General features: G+C 35.0%; 1 protein-coding gene across 1 annotated transcript; it reads right to left on the bottom strand.

The window, feature by feature from the left end:
* Positions 1-5,702: 5,702 nt before the first annotated feature.
* On the bottom strand, positions 5,703-9,472 carry LOC128233794 (cerebellin-3-like). The gene is made up of 3 exons (XM_052947646.1): positions 9,293-9,472; positions 8,292-8,316; positions 5,703-6,258 (listed from the first exon to the last, which is right to left on the bottom strand). The coding sequence occupies exons 1-3, from the start codon at positions 9,404-9,406 to the stop codon at positions 5,864-5,866; spliced, it is 534 nt and encodes a 177-aa protein (XP_052803606.1). The 5' UTR covers positions 9,407-9,472; the 3' UTR covers positions 5,703-5,863.
* Between the last annotated feature and the right edge of the window lie 5,908 nt (positions 9,473-15,380).

Genomic DNA, 15,380 nt, shown 5'->3' with positions numbered 1-15,380 from the left:
TAGTCGGGTGCCCTCGGCACGATAGAGCACAAACATTCACTTTTCCAGGAGCGGTCTCTCTGAGGACATCTTCAATCTGAATGTAGCATTCATGAACCCAAAAATTGTCAACTTTATTCAAAATGTTGAGTATAACATTATGATACCTGTCAGAGTGTCAAAACTAGAGTTTGAAAAATATGTGAAAAATATGTAGAAATATTATTTCCATACATTTGTTCATCTACCTTAACTATGGTTATGATATCATGTTGATAACATAATAATGTAAACAAAATTAAATGTCAGCATACTATAAATGGAAATTTAAAGACAACAAGGGCCATTACTCTGATTTTACTCTGCAGAGGGAAACAAAACCCCAGCTGTGCACAACTTCTCCACCGCATTAACATTTCCATGGGTTTCATGACTTTATGTGATACAGTTTTGGAGTTTTGATTAACACATGTCTAGAAATGCAATTTTTTATTAACTCAAGGGCAATAACTCTGACTTTACTAAGTGCTTCTTAGGCTGGCTCTTAGTTAAATAGTTTTTGAGTTTTGAGCAACACAAATCCAGTGAGTCCACAAATGTCAATTATTGCAAATTCAAGGAACTTTCCTCTGGTTTTACTAAGTGCAGCGAGAAACAGAATCCAGGTGCAAACTTCATAGCCTTGTGCGCCAGTCTATTGTTTACATGCCCTCCAGGTCTGGGGAATAGTGGGGACTTTGACTTTTGGTCCAGCCAAACCCAGGTAAAATCCCCACCCTGCAGGGACAAACTGCCGGTAAAATGCCCGCTAAATACCCCCGCACCCGCGGGACATCCTAGGTAAGTCCCATTTCCCGCTATTTCAGGCTCGAATACAAAACCATCGCACTTACTCAGCACTGCGGGGCCACCCGGAAGGTAAACACACGGTCCATTTCCCCTGCTATCCCCGGTATACCCCCGAACTTTTGGGGCCGTGGTTACAATTGATTGGTGCATAAAGCTTTTCCACTTTGTTCGACCACTATATATATATTGATGTCAATCATGAAATAGTATGTTGTAATTCAAAACGCTGAATTTTATTGTATAGGCGCCACACTAGCGAAGTGAACTTTACATTACAATATACGAATTTATTCTGCAATATCGGTAAAAAATAAAACAATAGCCATATATGTCAAACATTATACCCTTATTTTCGCTTTGTCAATATATGTGGAAGATAGAAAGTGAAGACAAACATATAAACCTTTAAACCGCAGTAAGATTTCATAAAGAAGACTGCCCATCTTGGCCTTGACCTAAACATACAGGTTTCTACTACTGACCAAGAGCAACCTAGCATAAAAGTTTCATTTTTACATAAAAAAACTGTTCCAATTTATTGTTTTTATAAGAATGTTGACCTTGACCTGATAATAAAAACGATAGGGGTCAAATACTGGTCGAAGGAAACCTAAACCTCAGGTTTTATTTTTATACCAGTCAAACAATTCAGTAGTTATTACTCAGACAAGACATGGCCTACCAACTGACAGAAAGCAGGTGTTCTAAAAGTTATTAATTGTCCATCCTGAAATAGCAGTGTTCTGTTTTAATACAAGGAATTCATACTCAGAGCAGGACAATGAGGCTTAAACTCCTTTCAAATCTGTTTCCCAAGTCATTTTTATTCCATTTAACTACCTACTGTTTTTAAGCAAATGTCAAAGCAAAAAAAAATGTTTACCTCTCTAAAATATTCTGAAGGCAAATGCTCTCAACCCTGATTTCACCCAACATCTGCAAAAATTTATGCTTCGTTTTAGAAGATGTGCCATGAAAACTCGGTGCGTATATAAAACATCAAATAAGAACAACTTTGTCCCATACCTGGGTCAGGCGATGTCACCTTACATTTCAAATTATATAACCGATTGATAACCCATTGACAAGAAATACACATCATCACCGTTCAAAGGGTAAAGAAATATACACACTGAGAGTCATCCCCAGGGTAAAGAAATACACAAATGGAGTAGTCCCCAGGGTAAAGATATACACATTGACAGTCGTCCCCACGGTAAAATACACACATGTAGAGTCATCCCCAGGGTAAAAAATACACACATGGAGAGGCGTACACAGGGTAAAGAAATACACACATGGAGAGTCAAACCCATGGTAAAATACACACATGTAGAGTCGTTCCCAGGGTAAAGAAATACACACATGGAGAGTCGTCCCGAGGGTAAAGAAATACATAAAAAGTCGTCCGCAGGGCCAAGAAATACACCCATGGAGAGTCGTTCCCTGGGTAAAGAAATACACACATGGAGAGTCGTCCCCAGGGGCTATATATACATGCATTAAGAATAGTCTCCAGGGACACGATATGCACACATGGAAAATCGTCGCCAGGGCACGAAATACACAATGAAAAGGGGCACGATCATACAGTAAGTGTTCGCAGAGTTTTGCAGAGTTTAAAACCCCTCTGTTGAACGCCACATTTGTAATTCTTCAGTCGACTGATCACTCTCTGATGGCCTATGACCAAACTCCGCAAAACACGGACAAATGTGTTGTCAGTGATATCGAAAAACCACTAAGGGAAACAGAATGTGGGTCTAAATCGTCGAGAGTATTGTACTTGCCCCTGTGGACTCAAGTATTTCGTGTCAAAGTGGAAATTATTTGCAAACACCTTAACGTCATTGTTTTAAGCCAAGTGATGGCACAGGAAATTTATTAAGTAATCAAAGGCCCAACATACGTGACATATAAAATAAAACAAATAATATACAATATTTTTAAACGTAAACGGATTTATGAAGGATATTCCGCAATGGCTGCCATATTGTTTACAAAAAAATGCAATGGTTTTGTTAAAACCTAGCTTTTGCGCAACTGAAATTTATTTCGTGATATGAAGTTTTTTAAATGAATATATGCATAATAATATAAGTGTTAATTGTTTTAAAAAAGTTTTGTTCATTAGCTCTATAAGAATAATGAATTTAAAGATTGGTAAATTGTGGTTTTGAAATGCAAAGTAACTATTGAATGTATTTAGGAAGTTATGAATGAAAAGCTTTAGATAAATATGTGGTTTAGTGTCAATGGATGTTATTTTTTGTGTTAATTCATTGCATTAAAAACTACAACTTGAATTGTACACTCACTGTCAAATATCCTCCATTTCAAACTGTCCAAAAAGTAGTTCCATGCACATGTAGTAATATGTGGTCAAGATTTGGAAGTAAAGGCCATAATCAAAACATCACATGGAAAAGCCATCACAGTATGAACATAAACAATGTCACGATTTTCAGAACGTTTTTTTTTTCTTATATACCAAATTCACCATACATCGCTAACTACCAACATAGTTTTAAAAGAAATACTTTCATAAAATATTTTGTTGCGATCAGAGGACCTCAATTGTCAGCCATGATGGAAAATTTGGTTCCCGTTCCCGTTCGTACAAGAACGTACCGAAGGATTTGCTTAAAAACAATTACTTCCGGCTATTTTAACCGGATACAAAGTAGTTCTCCAAGGATGTTAAATTAAAGGAAAATTAAAATATTTTGTGTAAAACTCTGTGTATCAGATTATAACTGAGTGTTTTAAAGACTTTATTTATAAAATAAATTTCAAATTCTTTAAATTTTAAAAAATGGAAGTGGCGCAATTATTTAAAATTAAGCGTGAATCGGTCGGAGAATTGACGAAGAATGTAAACAAACAGCAAAACAGTTTTTTATGAAGAATTTCGTACACAATTAGTACTTTCCACCCATTTTTTGGCCTTCAAGTGTATTAACATATCGTAATGATATTCTTACATTTATTTTCAAACGCGATCAAAATTTGATTAAGGCATACTATTACCTTGTGTAACACAAGACAATCGAGAATTTTTGAAAATCTAAAATGGCTTACTCATTTTGAACATAATATCACGTGTGTTTGCGTATACTGGAGAATTTTCACATTCGTACAGAAAATAAAAGTCCCTTGGCCCTACACTGATTTTCACACTGTTAGATTATTAGATTAGCAGTGTCTGTTACATTTATTAGGAAAAACGAAACCTCAGATAGGATATGTTTTTACTGAATAAAGAGACTTTCAACTCAAAATATGTCTATATAGTACTGTCATTTTAAATACAAAACATTGCATTTAAATTCATATGTTTAGTTATTTTATAAAAGTTTACAAATTTGGATGACATCCCTTTATTTAAGATTTTTAAATTTTATTGAATCATATCATTTCGGTTTGCGGAATAACCTTAAATAGTTACATTTTTCTGTGTGGTGAACGAAGAATATCGATCACGAACGTTGCTTACATTTCGTGTTTAACCAAACTTACATCATATACGGGAATGTCATTGTAAAAGCAAATACTAATTTCGCTGTAATACTCGGCCATGCAAAACTACCTACACTTTATTTTAATTGAGAAATACAGAATAAACACTTCTTTATATTATAAAATTCCGACTTCAGCCATGTTCTTGCGCGCAAAAATACGTCATCGGTTGCATTATACCATATTATATTGACATACATCGGTTACTTTCCTTACATTAGCGATGTGAAAATCGAACGGAAATGCGGGTTTGGATATCATCATTTTCTTGAAGATGTATTTAGCATTTATTGTAAGATTATACAATATAGGAAGAAGAGGGCTCTTACTAAAATATGGGCCATAAAACCGTACTGTACAACTAATTTGGATATCATCAATTTCTTGAAGATGTATTTATCATTTATTGTAAGATTATACAATATAGGAAGAAGAGGGCTCTTACTAAAATATGGGCCATAAAACCGTACTGTACACCTCTTTGATATCCCCTTAAGAATAAACTAGTATTTGTCAATACTATATACGCATGTATGTTTAGTTAATCTTAAACATAAACTATCATGTATTTCCCATTATAATCAAATATATGATTGGGAATTTTATTTATTTTATTGAACTATTATTTGTTTTAATAAGTTCGTGTACGGCAGACAAAAAAATCGGCTATTGGTCCACTTTTTACAACTACACATTATGTTTTATTGAAAAGAACATCAAAATATATTTAAAACAGATTAAAACATCAAATGAAAGATGAACATTACGATGGTTCAGTCCGAGTTTTAGTAATAGCCGGCAGAGTGACTTGCAAAAAATGAACTTGAAACTACACGGACTTAATATAAGGATGACCAATTATGGCCAAGGTCACTTTTGTGATGTTTAAAACGTCATACGACAAATGATCGTTACATGTCATCTCAATAACTCACATTTTGCTCGATTAACTACCGTAGTTTTGGCAGAAATGTTGACTTTGCAGCGCATAAATCATTGTGCGTAGGAATTCAACACGGCTATTTCTAAAACCCGGTACCTTCACGTCTTCAACTGTTTTAAGTATTTCTGTATTTATATTCATTGCATTGGTAATACTAGAATTATATTTTCTTTCTAAAATAAGCTATATTCTTTCAAAAGTACGGACGATAATTGTTTGCCGTACATCTGCAGTATACAACTCCTTCACGACAAGTGTAAAACGAATTAAACTTCAATTACTTACGTTAAAAGTGGCATTTTTGTTCTATATATGAGATACATTGTATTGCATTATGATTATATGCAAGAAATATATAGTGTACGGTACGGTGTTGAGGCGGCCAGGGTTTTAGACATAGCCATTAAAAACGTTGTGTGTTTTTGCTTACGATTTTATTAGAAAGAAACATACAAGAAATAATAAGTGAAAAAGGTAAATATAGATTTTACAAACTTAAACACATTCATAACAAAACCAGTGTGGAGTGAAATCAAAAGATAAAACAAGTAGATATCGTCATTTCATTGGTGTTCACCTCAGTAGGTAACCAGAGAAGGTGGAATAAGACAGGCCAAAAATGATTGGAAGATTGCGCCTGTTGTTTCTGACGGACACCGTTTCGCCCTTCCTCACCCGTATGATGACGGTTTGGCTGAACTGCTCCCATTCGGCGTTGGCGTGGAACTCAGCCATAACTCTTCCTTGGTGAATAATGGCGAATTGGATTGTGATACCCTCGGAACGATGGAGCATGCTCGAAGTAAACATGTACACCCCGCTTTGTGGGGCGTAGAAAATGCCACTGTGGGCATGGTAGCCATTACCTTCGTTCAGTAAGACTTTTTCAAACACGACAGCCTGGCGATAACCAAGTCTCTGGTTATTGGTTTTAACTGCTGAGAATGCGACGGGAACATAACGATAACCTGAAAGGAAGAATAATTAATAAATTGGTCTCCTTTTTCCACAGTTGTGGTCAAATTCGTATAAAAACATTGTTTGATAATGAAACATACAAACGTAACCTACATTGAAATCGGAGAAGAACAACCCCAGTTGTATTAGCTACAACACTTCGTGCAGCTTTTACAAATTAAAGTGTTTGTAGTTGTCGCGTAGCTCGTAAGTCGTAGATCAACCGTACATTACTATGGCCGTAGATCCACCGTACATTACTATGGTCGTATATCAACCGTACATTCCTATGGTCGTAGATCAACCGTACATTACTATTGTCGTAGATCAACCGTACATTACTATGGTCGTAGATCAACCGTACATTACTATGGTTGTATATCGACCGTACATTACTATGGTCGTAGATCAACCGTACATTACTATGGTTGTATATCGACCGTATATTACTATGGTCGTAGATCAACCGTACATTACTATGGTCGTAGATCAAACGTACATTACTATGGTTGTATATCAACCGTACATTACTATGGTCGTAGATCAACCGTACATAACTATGGTTGTAGAACAACCGTACATTACTATGGTCGTAGATCAACCGTACATTGCTATGGTTGTAGATCGTATCCCGACCACACTACAAAGATTAAACGTAGTTTAACCAATTCCTAATGCATTGTATTTGTTCGAGCTACTATCTACAAAAGAGGTAAATCCGTCCTTAATTTATTTTAGATGGTCCAGCTACAACCATCGACCCAGCTAACTCAGTCATTAATGTATTTTAGATGGTCCAGCTGCAATTAGAAACCAAGCTAACTCTGTCCTTAATTTATTTTAGATGGTAAAGCTACAATCAACGACCCAGCTTACTCTGTCTTTAATTTATTTTAGATGGTCCAGCTACAGTCAAAGACACAGCTGACTCTGTTCTTAATGTATTTTAGATGGTCCAGCTACAATCAACGACCCAGCTGACTCTTGTCTTTAATTTATTTTAGATAGTCCAGCTACAATCAAAGACACAGCTGACTCTGTTCTTAATGTATTTTAGATGGTAAAGCTACAATCAACGACCCAGCTAACTCTGTCTTTAATTTATTTTAGATGGTCCAGCTACAGTCAAAGACACAGCTGACTCTGTTCTTAATGTATTTTAGATGGTCCAGCTACAATCAACGACCCAGCTGACTCTTGTCTTTAATTTATTTTAGATAGTCCAGCTACAGTCAAAGACACAGCTGACTCTGTTCTTAATGTATTTTAGATGGTAAAGCTACAATCAACGACCCAGCTAACTCTGTCTTTAATTTATTTTAGATAGTCCAGCTACAATCAAAGACACAGCTGACTCTGTTCTTAATTTATTTTAGATGGTCCAGCTACAATCAACGACCCAGCTGACTCTTGTCTTTAATTTGTTTTAGATGGTCCAGCTACAATCAAAGACACAACTGACTGTGTTCTTAATGTATTTTAGATGGTCCCGCTACAATCAACGACCCAGCTAACTCTGTCTTTAATTTATTTTAGATGGTCCAGCTACAATCAAATACACAGCTAACTCTGTTCTTAATGTTTTTAGATGGTCTAGCTACAATCAACGTCCCAGCTTACTCAGTTGTAATTGCATTTTAGATGGTCCAGCTACAATCAACGACCCAACTAACTCATTTTTTAATTAATTGAAGATGCTCCAGCTACAGTCTTCGACCCAGCACACTCAATTCTTTATGTAATTTAGATGGCACTGCTACTATCAACGAGCTATCTAACTTCTTAATTTATTTACGATGGTCCAGCTAAAATCTCTGACTCCGCTAAATGTACTTTAGATAGTCGATCTACGAACTACGAGCAAAGCGCATGTATACAATGTATGAACGCAAAGATAACGCGTTACTGTAACCACACATGTGTCAAACTATAAGATACTTCTATCAGTAAAACAATTACATACACACATTGCATGCTCAACTAACATCGTTTTGCATAGTTCTTCCTCTTTGGTATTCCGTTTAAATAATTGACAATAACTTACATGTTTCATTCCCTTTACTGCTGTCCTGAAAAAAGTATTATTGAATGTACACGTGTGTAACTATATATACATATGTGTTTGAGCACTTGATAATATGTAAATTATTATTATTAATAAATATTTTCTCACAGATTTAATATTTAAACTACTCAAAGCTAGTATATAGTCATGTATTATTTCATAATGAAATACGCATAACATCTCTATAAGTCGATGCTTATTGTGCGCGACTAAATGGACAATATTTCCTCTAAGAATGGTGATAGTACAGGTCAAACGTTGATCGAATTGGGATATAATTATTTTTACCGTCCAATCACAGACTCTCATTTTCAACATGTGACCGTACACGGTATCGGGATGCTCATGAGTACAACAAAATCGTGTATTTTTTCCCGTGTATCTTATTTATTGTATGATTCATATGTCTCATGTTCAACTTATTATAAAGGATCCGAATGGAATTCATGATCGACAGACGATCTAACGTTAGATTGACATAAATCATCTTTAACATACATGATCAATTCACGTTTGCCTACAAACACTACGTCAGAATGTTCAAAATCTAATAATCTAAAAATTTGTAATAATAAGGAAAGTATAGAATAAGTAAGTTATTTAACAGTGTTCTGTACAATACGGGATATATTTGTACTCGAACACGCCTAGGACGGCTAGCTCGCCTAACAGCTCGTCCAATATTGTTTGTGTACTCGTCCTGAATATATCTCCGTATTGTACAGAACAATGTTAGATAAACTATAAATATCACAATTATAAATCATTTAACTGTATCCCAAAACAAAGTTCGCCATCGCTTACTGATACTGCGATCTATACTCACAAGAAGTGTTCTCCACAACCTCGAGTACAATCACTATGAAAACCACTTTCCATACCATAGCATATACAATCTAACAAAGATGTAACGATTGTATATTGTAAAATGCAAACTCTGAATGTATAGCAATAAACAATGAAAACGTGATTACTAGTACCCGAGTCATCAATTGAACGTCTCCTGCAGCTGTGCCTCCCAGATAGCAGAAGGTGGAAGCCACCAAAAACAGAAGACATCTGAGTGACACCATCTTGGATCTCGGTGGTGTCATCGGCAGAGTGCAGTCAGAGACGGCGCTCCAAGACAACAGTAAAGATGTCGTTTAATTTCTTGTTGATATAGGTACAATAGGTCAGGGGTCAGGTCGCATTCGCCAGATACTTGAAATTTAAGGTGGAGCTCAAACGTATATTCTGAGGGCAAGCGCAATAATATTTGGGTTGTGATGAGTTATAGGCCAATCCTTTTGTAGTTTTCATTTAATATTTTTTTCTAGCAATATGTACATATTTTGTGGTGATTGTCTGTCTCTCAGTCGGAAGAACAAACCGTTCCGGACAATAACTCAAGTATGGTTAGTCAAATGACCATGGAACGTGTACTGGTAGGATGCACTTGACCAGTCGATCCACCTTTCTGGTTTTTATGTCAGTAGATTAATACTCGAGTACATGGAAATGCCATTGGTTGAAAACTTTACCGTTGGTGGGGATACTACATTTGCGTTGACGACGGTCGATGTTCTCTCTGATTAAACTTACAAGAAGTGGACCAACAAATGTCATTTCGTTTTAGAAACCATATCTAATGGAAACTACAAGTGGTCCAGTGTGATCAGCCCTCTTTTCTAACGTCTTCTCATTTACGCGTACGTATATTATCTTAAATCTTATTAATACTTTAAATGTCTACTTAAACTTTTAACTTTATCTCACTTGAAATAAGTTATGTATTGTGCCAACCACTTAATTAACTTCGATATGATCGCTTCAGGCAATATCAGTAATACAAATCTGTAAAAGGTCCGGTTTAGGTAGGAGTTATATCAGAATGGACATCCCCCCAGATAATCAGAGTCCGGCTTTGCAAATGTGCACTTAAGATTGACATAAGTATTGCACGCAGTGATACACTGTGCAGGGAAATAAACACTGGTAAGGTAGCAGTCAAAAACTAAAATGTTTTCTTGCTTACGAAAGATTATGAAATTCTTTGCATGTTTAAAGTTCTATACAGAACTACATCTAGTTTATCGTAGAGGAAATTATGAATGTAATTAAGAATCTGAAAAAAATTATAGTCAACCCACATTTGAACATATTTTGAATGAGTATTTTAAATACGCAGATAATGAAAAATTGGCTTCTCTCATTTGTAAACTATTTAACATTGTGTGGATTCATGGTATTTCCTAATGTTTGGAGTCAGGGTTTTATTTACCAATTTATAAGAATAATGGAGATACACTTAATCCCAATAACAATAATGGTATCACAATTCGAAATTGTTTTGGTGAACTATTTTCTAATGTTCTTGATACAAGACTTTACATCTATCAAGACATTCAAAACTTATGCTTAAGCTTTATGAGGAAACAGCTTGGTGCTCAGGTATAAGTGCTCAGGTAAGCTAAATATCAACTAACAATGTCTATCTATTCTTAGGTTATGGCGGGCACTTATCGGATACAGTTTTGGGTTTCTCAAACGTTTTAATTGGGGTTTGAATTCGTTTTTATTGCCTCTAAAAATAGTAAATTAGACTTGTCATGCCTACTGCTTTTCAATGCTTTTAAAATTACGTTTTAATGCAATTTAAGAAAACCACAAAAATAGTCTCGAAAGGTCTTCAACACAATTTTAGTTCGTTGTCCAATCACTAAAATCATTGTTATTTTAATACTAGCAAATAACTATGCTTTCCTGAATTATTTATGACTTATTCGAATGATAATTAGTGAAAACTCTTACAAATTAATTAAGGCTCTAAAGTTGTCCCAACAATCGAAATCAGATATCCAGTGTGGACATACCACGTGGTTTGTGACGTCACATTTAGTTATAACGTGAAGTAAAATACCGCTCGACTCAAAAAGGATTATAGCTGTGTGTTATTTTTATATCATTTTTTATAAAACCTAGCGGAGGCTTAGCGGAAAAATGTACACTACACCCGGTTACTAAGCGGCATGTTGAGTAATTTATAGTTTTTTTCAAAAATCGTGGGCAAATGCTGAGAATGGACAAAATATTGTTTGTTATGACGAAAAGCAAATTACGTTTCTGGTCCAAAAAGTTGTTTATATATATATTCACCATGTTTGCCTTGCAACGGAAGTCTCGGAATGCATATTCTATCCTCAGGATATATACATACCTACAAATAAGGCATACAGTATATAGAAATATCAAATGTTTGTATTTTGTTATGACGAAAAGCAAAACCTATTTGGTTATGACGAAAAGCAGTTTTTAGGAACAATTGCCGACCTCTCTCCATCTTGCAATGAGCCCACTTTGAACCTGTTTTGCAATAAGTATCGGTTATGTTTTACAGCAATTAAAAGACATATACATCTATGACAACTACATGTCACTGCTAAGTATGTCACTCAATTTATTGATCAGAAAACTTCATGATTCCAACAACACGTTGCATGTTCTTCATAAGCTTGTCTGGTATTTTTTGACAAAATGTAGTTTATGTGTCGTCAGTAGGTTAGAAGTGCAACTTGATTAAATGCATATTGATAGATATATGTTAAAGTGGATACATAGTGATAAACCTTGATGTCGAACAACTGAAGCAAAACCATGTTTATCGGCACAATAAAGAGGGTCAATGATTTAATCAAACAAAATGTTTTCTTTTTTTCAGAATAATGCGGCCTCCCCTTGCCGTGGGGAAGCGCTGCAGGCGTGCAACGAAAAAACAAGGGGGAGGACGTAATTTTGTTTCATGCAAACATTAAATGAGAAAAATGTTTCATGGCAAACAAAATGGCGGATTTAGAATGCAAAGTACTGATTCAGGAACCAACTTTTGCCTGGTAAGTGGACTTTTTCTTTAAATTTTGAAAAATGTATGCGTCCAGTATGTGGCGAAAAACATGTTTTTCGATCGACATCTTAGATAGGTATCATTACTTTAAAGATAAAAAGGTTATTGAAAAGATTGTGGCTTAGGAGGCAATGTTTACAAATAAACGTGTTGATTTTATCCACAAGTTTTCGTATTTTCTCGGCAAATATGGCATATCGATGCATGTTGTAACTGTGCTTGCATGTATATATTCCTATTTTCAAAACTTCATGGTTATTGCTCGACTGTACACGTTTCCTGGCCGATGTTTTGTTCCTTAACCCCCATTTTGTTTATTGCAAGCACATTATTCACATTTTGGTGAAATGTAAACAAACTTCTGGACAATTGTTTAGCCTTGAGAGGATACGTTTTTAGTTCTGAGAATCGCTAATGGTCACGAATCTTTCAGTTTGGCATGTGATGTGTATCATAATTTGAAGTCAACGACTTTTTCACTTCAGGAACTTCACCATGGCCCGATTAAGAAGGCGAACGATCCTCACGTTATACAGAAAATCACACGATTTTGTATTGCCTTTGAAACAAATACAGTATTTCCACAAAACAAGCCTAGAAGTGTGAATACGAGCTTGTATGAGGCCGATAATACATCACATCGATGATCAAAAATATGTTGTCACTGTCTCTGCTGCGTTCACCCGTTTAAAATTAGCGCATAATGTTTCCCTAGATTATAGTGTGAATATTAAGCATGTTAAAGACAAGTGATCAGTTCTGATTCGTATACCGACGCCTATTTTAAATTTACTGGTATTAGCCTGGTAGACGAAGCCAGTAAAGTTCGAATCGGATAATTGCACAAAACTGTGTTCGATACATGTGTCGTTAACAGAGTAAGAGTCGATAAGTGATTCACAACGATACCAAGTATGTAAGTTTTCGACAATTTTCTTTTTTTCTTGCATTTGTATCATCTGGTCAATCGGAACTCCTCGGCTAATATCAAGATATGGCATCGGATGTAATACGGGTCGTAAGAAAATAGTCCATCATGGCCGACCAAGAAGATGTTCAAACAACCAAGAGATATGTTAGTCCAAAGACAGGATGAGGAGCGAACTTTTACCACTTATTTGTGTGTAAGTGTTATTTTTATACTTATTATATTTTAATAAAATATAAAAAATAGTTTTAAAAGAGCCTTAATGAGAAACTATTTGGAAATGTCATAAATTCTTAGTGGGTGGGGTAAAGTCTTCTTTCATTTGACAGATTCTAATATAGTAAATAACAATTTTGAAGCTCCAGTGACCAGTGGCTAAAATTAAGAAAACAAATATTCTATTTGATTTTTTTTAATAACAAATAAGTCTGAATCTGACTTTACTTAGATCGATAATAGGTTAGACTTTCTTTCTCAGTGTATTTATCTCATACATTTCATATCATTAACTTTAATTTTTATAATTAAAATTTACATTCTTTTAACCAAGGATGTATGGTTTATATGTCCGTGAGTGTTGGTATCGAACAACTTAATGTAATGGCACAATTGAATGTCTCGGCCCTGTTCACTAATATAGTTCTCTAAATAAATTAGATCTTCGTTCTATTGGTTTAACAAAATGAGTTTGAACGCATGAACCAGCACACATTTCTTTCAAGACTAAATTCTATGATATCCACCAGTGGTGGTGATGCAGAAAGATTGAAAATTGCTGACATTTTTACTGTTCCAATGAAATGCAGACATTTAAATTTTAATCTTATTGTCATTTTCAGAGAAGAGTATGGTACCAGGGGTGCAGCTGACTCTTGAGTCCCAGCTTGTTCTAATGAAAAAAGGCAGATGAAGTAATGGTGGTGCGATTTTCGCAATTCGGACAATAATTTAACTGTTAAGTATCCTATTGGTTTAAGCCCAAAAGTACCTGCATGTTTGTACAATTAACCAACAAGGATTGACAGTATTAAAATATCAACATTGTAGATGAATTTAAACATTTACCAGTAGTCCAGAGCTAAAAGCTGCTCTCTCACAGATTGACAGTTCTTCTTGGTCATTCTTCAAAAGCCCAAAGGAGTAATTAAATTAAATTTACACATATAATTAATTATATGGCTTAAAGCAATAGCAAAAAAATATTTTCCAAACAATTGAAATCTGTTATATTATGTGTGACCTTATATGACTAGTTGGAGGAATTTTTACCAAATTTTCAAACTTGTGAAAGACTGTGATCTGATATTATGTCAGCAGTCTAATATCTACATTTGCACAATAATTGCCAATCGGCTCGTTTAAAGACAAAAATAAAAAGGTGTCAGAACAGTAAAACTGTGAGGATGCAGCTTTAAATTGGTGTTGCAGTTAATGTTTTATGAATACTTTTCTGTTGTTGTACAGGCTTTTAAAATAATTGATCTGAAGATATAATTTCTATTATTGTTATATCTTCTGTTTTCTATTTCAGGCACTGGAATCCGAATGTACTCAAAAATGCCATTGTATGAGGATTGACCTGCAATGCATGGAAATCATCTAACACAACTGCAACGCCTACCTTGGAAAAATGAGTGCAAGATGGAAACAAAGCGTTCAGTGGAACATCTTGTTATCTCAAATATTTGATGACTTACATACTGATGTGAAGTTGAAGATAAAAGTCATCTGTTGGTCTGTGATTATTAAATAAATCCGAACATATATTTTAAAAGGGTAATATGGTAAAGGATTTATCTACGCTTAAACTTTTTCCTATATTATGGAGGGAAGATAACTACAAAAACAGAAACAGATGGCATGGGCAGACCAAATAAAGGAGAACTATTTTGTTCAGTTCAATTTTTAAGACTTTAGAAAATCCGTTAATAGGGCACATCCTTGCAAATGTCATATTGTAAACTGGGCTCTTTAAAATGTGAAAAGGTGAAAGTGGTCTAGAGGATAAGTCTCAAATTCAAGGTTGTGAGTTCAAGACCTCCAAGATACTTTCTCTTGACCTCAGAAAAGGATGCCCATACTTGTTTCTACTTAGGCAACAGACTTAAGAGTGATTTTGTAAGATTCCAGCTTGCATAGCAATCTGATAAGGCATAAAATAAGATACTAGCTGACTTGCAAACAGTTTTTCCATTTATTTTTTCAGTCTGTTGGAATGTTTATTAGAAGTGATGCAAATTGCTTACTGCAACCAATA

Source organism: Mya arenaria, chromosome 5, assembly GCF_026914265.1.
Source record: "Mya arenaria isolate MELC-2E11 chromosome 5, ASM2691426v1".
Lineage (NCBI taxonomy): Eukaryota > Metazoa > Mollusca > Bivalvia > Myida > Myidae > Mya > Mya arenaria.
Note: the sequence above shows the minus strand (reverse complement) of the source record. Positions and strands in the feature narration are given on the sequence as shown.

Coding starts and splice junctions, on each gene's coding strand:
- LOC128233794 (XM_052947646.1), bottom strand. CDS start 9,406: ATGACACCACCGAGATCCAAGATGGTGTCACTCAGATGTCTTCTGTTT. Junction 8,317..9,292: donor ACGTTCAATTGATGACTCGG/GTACTAGTAATC, acceptor TACTTTTTTCAG/GACAGCAGTAAAGGGAATGA. Junction 6,259..8,291: donor CAGTAAAGGGAATGAAACAT/GTAAGTTATTGT, acceptor TCTTCCTTTCAG/GTTATCGTTATGTTCCCGTC.